At 36.0% G+C, this 7,107-nt stretch overlaps 1 protein-coding gene across 2 annotated transcripts in view; it reads right to left on the minus strand.

The window, feature by feature from the left end:
- Positions 1 to 527: 527 nt before the first annotated feature.
- LOC108690754 overlaps positions 528 to 7,107 on the minus strand; it is a 37,068-nt gene continuing 30,488 nt past the window's right edge. The window contains exons 4-12 of one of the 2 annotated variants that reach the window (XM_018198202.1): positions 5,601 to 6,128; positions 4,525 to 5,437; positions 4,180 to 4,293; positions 3,688 to 4,083; positions 2,905 to 3,251; positions 2,215 to 2,727; positions 2,031 to 2,143; positions 1,747 to 1,954; positions 528 to 1,677 (exon numbers count right to left, since the gene is read on the minus strand). In XM_018198202.1, the coding sequence (XP_018053691.1) occupies positions 1,113 to 1,677; positions 1,747 to 1,954; positions 2,031 to 2,143; positions 2,215 to 2,727; positions 2,905 to 3,251; positions 3,688 to 4,083; positions 4,180 to 4,293; positions 4,525 to 5,437; positions 5,601 to 6,128 (3,697 nt within the window). In that variant the 3' untranslated portion in view covers positions 528 to 1,112. The remainder of the gene's footprint in view (positions 1,678 to 1,746; positions 1,955 to 2,030; positions 2,144 to 2,214; positions 2,728 to 2,904; positions 3,252 to 3,687; positions 4,084 to 4,179; positions 4,294 to 4,524; positions 5,438 to 5,600; positions 6,129 to 7,107) is intronic. The other variant, XM_018198201.1, reaches the window with a different exon arrangement.

The following is a 7,107-nucleotide window of genomic DNA, read 5'->3' on the forward strand; positions in this document are numbered from 1 at the left end:
ATGGTCACACGAACACGTCGCCACTCATAAAACACTGGATCTATTCAAATGCGCTAGCTTTCCCTCGAAACGTGACTCGAATCAAAAATAGAGGAAAAAGGATAAAGAACGATATATACGATGCGTTCCTTCCATCTCGAGAGTCAGTCTTAAAGATGCATTGAGCAGAAGACGATAGGACTGCTGGATGAAGGATGCACCGACGTCGATCGTCTCTTCTGCTTTCGTCGCAAAATTCGCATTTACGAGAAGCAGTTCTTCTCTTTTGTACCCTTTGGTTGCTTGCCTGCGATGACGAATAATGTCGGTCATCCGACGATCAGATGATGCGACTTAATTTCGCAATGGAAGTCAGTCTCAAAAGTAGTTTAATTTCGTCATCGATAGCTAGTTGTCTCGAGTAATATACATGTTTTTCTATATCAATCTTAAGTTATTTAGATCGATACCCTTGTTTTTCTTTATTTAATATATGTTATTTTTCAATTTTATATTTTTATTTGAATATCTTCTTGTTTTAAGCTGCTTAAGATATTTATGTTTTAATTTTGATTCACATTTGCACATATGACGTATTCATAAAAAGATACGTGTTATCAGTAAGATCGTATTGTTTGAATAATTTACATTATTTTACCATTTTTTTGCGGGTACTTAGGCTTTATCATTGAGTTTTTTCATTTATTCGAGACCGAATTTCGCTATATTTCGCTCTATTCCAATAGGAATTCTACCCGCAATAGGAATTCTCTAAGAAAAGAGAATGTTCATTGTTGAATTATCGTAATTAAGATTAACATATTTTCTCCATTGTTCAAAAAATTCAAGGGAATATCTAATTAATTAAAATGCCTCATCAGAGAGAGGTTATTCTCTCTCGATTCAAAGAATCTTTTAGTATGACCTTGTGATTATTGTGAATCATCTTGTGATTCGATGAAGGCGAATATCTTGAAATTCGTTCATGTATTAACTTTCTTGCTTCATTCCGGAATGATAACCATCTTTGTGGATTCTGACCTTGATCTTATCTCAGTCATTTATCTTTAATCGAATGTACCTTTAGGCACCCTGACTAGTTTCCAATTTCTTCATGAAATCGTCTACTTGCGTCAGAGCATTGACACATCATCAGTGTTTTTCTTCTCTAGCAGCATGGACGTTCTTTCTTCCATTTGAATATTGCCGGCACTACCATTTCTGCCAGGTTCACAAGATATTTTCAACATACTCGGTTGAAGATTAACGTATTTGTGAGGCTCTTTGTTTTTTACATCAGAATCTCCGTGAAGCCACGTTTGCTTCAAGACAGAGGCTCTTGTGGAATCCAATAAAGGACTAGAACTGTCCTGCTCGCAAGATTGACAAATCAGGGAATCCAAAGTTTGATCGTCGTCCTGCCCATTCAAGTCAAGCAGAAGCGGGGTTGGTGAATTTGGAATCTTTAGTCCCTGTGTTTGCGAAGATTGACGTTGCGGCCACAAAAGGGAAAATTTCCGATTATTCTCTGATAATTGTATGTCGAGTTGCGCAGTGTGCTCTAATTGCACGCTCGATAGAGGCACATCCAGACAAGGCGCAATAATACGAGGATTCAATGCCAGGAAATCAACGATCTCCGGAGCCGATGGCCTTTTCGAATGATCTACGTTCCAGCAGGAATACATTAAATTTTCACTGCAAACAGAATTATCAAATATAAATTAGATGATACATGAGATACGACTAGTCATCAGGACTACTTACAGCTGTAGTTTTATTTTTTTCGGCGCAGTAAGGCAATTGCCAGCCTTTACATGCGTGAGTACCTCATTATTACTCATCCCTTGGAAAGGAAAGCTACCGAATGTAACAATCTCGTAGAGTAGTACTCCGTAAGACCAGACATCAGACGCTGGCGTAAAAATACCCAGTGCTAACGATTCTGGCGACATCCATCTTACTGGTAACATACCTGAACGAAACAAATTTTATCCGTAAAATCATAATGCTGTGAAAACAAAAACATCATTAATTGTATCTTTTTTCACCTTTCCGATTGAATTTATAATAGTCGTTTTCATACATTGGCCTCGTCATGCCAAAATCACCAAGTTTTACTACCCGTTGGACGTTTACTAGACAATTGCGCGAGGCAACATCCCTAAAGAAAAACAAGAATGTATAATTATGTCATCGCTAGTCATAGACAGCAATTAAAATTGTTTGACTCACCTGTGAACGTATTTTAATTGCGCTAAATAACTGAGCGCTCTGGCGACATCTAATGCCATGGCGGTTAATTTTTTATTCGATATCTCGTCGGAATCCTCGTAGCTTCGATCATTGACCAAATGTCTTCTGGCTAACAGATAGGTTTTTAAGTCGCCGTAAAGCATAAATTCCATCACAGTCAACACAGGTTCAGACTTAATGCATACACCCAATAACTTAATGATATTCGAATGCTCGAATTTTTTCATGACCTCGACTTCACTAAGGAAATCTAGTTTTTCATCAGTTGAGCTACCGACTTTCAAAGTTTTCACAGCTACAGCGAGCCAACCCTTCTCAGAAAAGAAAGCTTCACCACCGTAAACGGTACCGAAGGCTCCCTCTCCGATTTTTCGATTGATCACTACTCTATCTCGCGGAATTTCCCATACATCCAAACTAGAAGTATCTATCTGCGATAGGATACCCAGAGACTTCATGTATTTTTCATGAATCTGCATTTTTTTGTCATAGCTAAACAAGTAACAAAAAAGAAGGTACTGTTAAACAAAATTTTTAGACTAATGCCTTGATAAAATTTGCTTTCTGTATATATTATATTATATCGTATAATACGTATATTACGATATAATAAATATAGAAGCAATAACTATTTATTATAAAGTAATAGTAAAATTATAATAAACGTACTTTCGTTTAATGATGATAAAGCTGACGATCAAAACTGCTCCAAGAAGGCCAAAACCGATAATATTAGCGACCACAATCGCTACTTCGCAAGAAACATCTAGTAGTTCCGCTAATCCTCCTAGAACACATCTTGATGGAGGCTCGGAACCATCATCAGGCATTGTCTCCGATAACCAAACGAAAGCTGAAATATTCAACTCCAAAATGCCGCCCATTACTTCGTGCTTGGTTTCGGAGATATTTGGATAAAAGTTACCAACAATGTTCGTTTCATTATCGACAAACTGAACAATATTGATAACAGAGTATCTCGATGGTCCACCTAGAAATTTTATTCTTCCGGATACCTGAAAAATACAAACACAATTATTGCAACCTATTATTTGTGTAGGTTTACCGCGATTGCAAGATATCTTAAAGAATTTTTTATTATATTGAATCTTCTTATCTTTTAGTGAAAGCAGAGGAAAATTATCGATTATAATAGGCTATCCTACATATTTTTTTTACAATGTAAAATGTTATAATAGATTAATAAATTACATCTGAATTTTCAATTCCGGTGACAAATTGGAAATCAGAATCAGAATAAGGACTTGATCTTAACCCGGGAATTTATGGATATTTTGCTGATAATGACACGAAATATAGCCAAAACATCCAGAAGTATTTTTTTTTAATTTAAGTATAACTGTATAGAGAAACTTTGCACAAAAATTAAAGTGCCGTATTGTTACCTCTTGAATATTAATTATATAATCGATAAATATTTGTTTCACTAACCCCATAAAAATCAGTCTCGCCGATAATATGCGTGAGGCGATTGACCGTATGGTCGCTGTGAAGATCGAAGACATAACTTTGGTTCTCACGGATAAGTCGATCTATAGCATAAGCGTAGGTCCACATGGCATCGTAGGCGTAACCGGCGTAGTTAGAGGGTTGCTGATTCTGAATTCGGCAGATGTTCTCATAACGTTCACGCCACTCACGCACAGTGATTCCCTCCTGCATTATATCGTCATCTCGAGCGAAGTATGCGTGCGACAGACCGAGATGTCCGTTTATGGCCTTCATCATTTCATTCGTGGTGCAAGGTACCACTTCCCCTTTCTTATTGTAATAATCGGTATCATACCATTGTGGTCGAAGCCAAAGCGGAAGGAACCAGACGTAACCCTTTAAAACGAGAATCAATTAAAAATTACGAATTTAATTTTATGCTTTTACGATTTATTCGAAAAAAATTCGAAATATAATATTTATAATTATTACCTGAACAGCTGTCATCTCTAGTTTATATGCTTCGCACATGACTTGACGAGCTACTTCACCGTATACGTCTGCAATAATAATTCTTGCTCGTTTTTCTTTCAAACTTTGCAAATACTGAAAATTAATATTGTAAAATTATTTATTATAGTTTAGATATTTAGTTTAGATATTTTTAGTTTTTGCATAAATATTATTAAAAAATATTAAAGTCTCAAGTTCTGATCGCTTAAACATTAAATAATTTATATGCATTTGCATTAGTAATTTTTAATAGTATTCTATTGCTTCCATTGTTGATAATGGAAAAACAAATGTTTAATTCCCATAAATCAAGATTAAACCTACTTTTGTCATGACGTCAGCTTCTCGCTCTCTCGGAAACTTGACATTCGCCACAAAATCGATACTGTTGTCTCTAAGCATATCCTGCATATATGATATGTACTCGGTATATTTCTGTCCATCTTCTGTCAATGAAGCTACTCGATGCCAACCTAGTCTCTGCAAGAGTTGCACGTAGACATGTTTATACTGTTTGTTCTCACCAATGGTCCTGAAGAAATACGGATATTTGGTGCGATCGTCGAAACTAGATCCTTCTGCGCTGTAACTGATTATCACTGTTCTATAGTGTTTCGACACGCCAACCAACGGCTCCACAGTTTCCGAACAAGCAGGCCCCAATACGCCAACCAGCTTTTGGTAGAAATTATGTATGATATAATCGATGAAGGATTTCATCACCATATCCGACTTACATTGACCATCACTGGCTAATAGAGTCAAGTTGTAATCTCTCAGCAGGGTATTGTTAACATTGATGACTTCTTTCGCCATTTTAGCGGCGATCACGATCGATTTGGCCATGTAGGAGTTGCCGCTCATGGGAAATATACCACCTACGAAGAGGGTATTTTTGTCGTCGTTGCTGGGCTTCCATTCTGTTAGGACATACTTCAGATTATCCTTTAACCAATCGCAAGCAATTTGTTCATCCGAGACATTCATTGATGCTTGTAAACGACGTGTGATCAAAATTTCATACATCTCTCGACTAAACTTAGCGCGATTTATCGCCTGAAAAGCGATCTTCGCGATTGCTTCCAATCTACTCCACACTAATTTTGTTAGTCTATTGGACTCATACATGCAGCCGATCGAATCGTTTTTCATTCCACAACGTGGAAAGTCGATCGTTGTAAATTCCTTTTCGTTCGGGATCACGCTGCTGGGCGTATAGTGCAGAATTACCAATGATCTAAAAAGAAAACTTTATTATAAAACTTTACATTTTTTTTTGTATAGTACTTAGAGATTTTATATGAGAGTTTGGCCAAATTACTCGTGGCCATACTGATACTTATTACTTACGGTATCGAGCGACAATAAAAAAAAAAATTAGGTATTTTTCAGATCAATACCTGTTCTCGATGGAAGCCGATGAGTTCTGCGCGAGCTTGTGCTCGTATTCCTTGGTTAAATATTTGATTAGATGTTTGAGATTCGGTCCTACCCACACCACCTTAACATAGAGTTTCATTTGATCAATATGTTCTTTTATGAAACGAGTTACATCAGAATATTCTGCTAGCAGCAGCGCGCAGTTCGGTGACTTTTGCTGGCCTTGGCCATGACATTGTTCCGGGATGTACATCCCATGTTGGCAAAAAGCTTCACGACAGTAATATTCCCCCGTTTGTGTGTTTATCATAAATTTCTTAACAATAGGTAGATATGCCTCGTCGACAGCGAATCTACTAGCAGTCTCTAATTTGGAGAAGATTAGCCAATTATCATCAGGTCTAGTTAATGTTTCCGGAACAAACCAGCCAAAATGACCCGGTGGCGCTATCGAACCACATTCCTTCACGTCGTATTTACTTAACAGTGGTGACGTGTCCTGCTGCGGCGGAATCCACACTTCCATGTTCACCATTATTTCTGGAAATCTGTAATTGAGACAAGAATGTTAATCGCTCGCTTTAAACGCACGTACGTCTCTTCGGCGGAGTTTGAAAGTGATGTAAGTTTGTTAGTTACAGTAGTTCAAATTTTTAACCATATTTTCAAAAGATAGAGGAAATATTACATATATAACAGAATCATTGATAATTTATATAAATCATGATCACTATTCTATCAAAAAAGAGACATTAAATTTGAAAACTTGATATTTTGTCATTTCTTTGTGATTGCCAAATATTAATTGACTATATTTCATTTTGTAATTGTTGTATTTAAATCCTCAGAAAAATGTTGTTGTTCAATAGTCGATACGTCTCAAAATGTCTTAAATTGAAGTATTAGTACGCAGCTAAAAAAATTTAATATTATATCTTGAATTTGCAACGTCCGCAATATCTTATGTTTCAAGAAGAATACAGTTTGTTTGAAATTTGCATGAAAATAAATACTTTTAAATGATTGAGAAGCGATGCAAAGAAATTTGATTATTGTCGATAAATACAATTTGAATATTTGTTGGAGAAAGCATTGCTGTAAAGATGGAATATAATCGGTCAGCAAAAAAGAACATTGCGATAATAAGTTCTCAATTACATGAAAAAGACGGTTTTGAAATATCTAAAAATTTAACTATACTAAGAAAAATTAAAAATTTTTCTTAGTATAGCTAAATTGAAAATGAACGAACTAGAAGCTTGCTGATCTTACTGTCTAAATTATTTGGAATACTTTTACTCTAAAGAGTGAAAGTGAAATCAATTTTGAAAAAGAATTTCCAAATCTGTGTCTGGTTAAACTTTTAGGTATTTTAGCAAAATCGTTCTTTTCATATAATTCATTCAAACATTATTTTATTGACATAATATGATATATAATATGATATATAAGTGCGCGCGCGCATGTGTGTGTGTGTGTGTGTGTGTGTGTGTGTGTGTGTGTGTGTGTGTGTGTGTGTGTGTGTGT

The sequence above is a fragment of the Atta colombica genome, unplaced genomic scaffold (assembly GCF_001594045.1).
Source record: "Atta colombica isolate Treedump-2 unplaced genomic scaffold, Acol1.0 scaffold35, whole genome shotgun sequence".
Taxonomy (NCBI): Eukaryota; Metazoa; Arthropoda; class Insecta; order Hymenoptera; family Formicidae; genus Atta; species Atta colombica.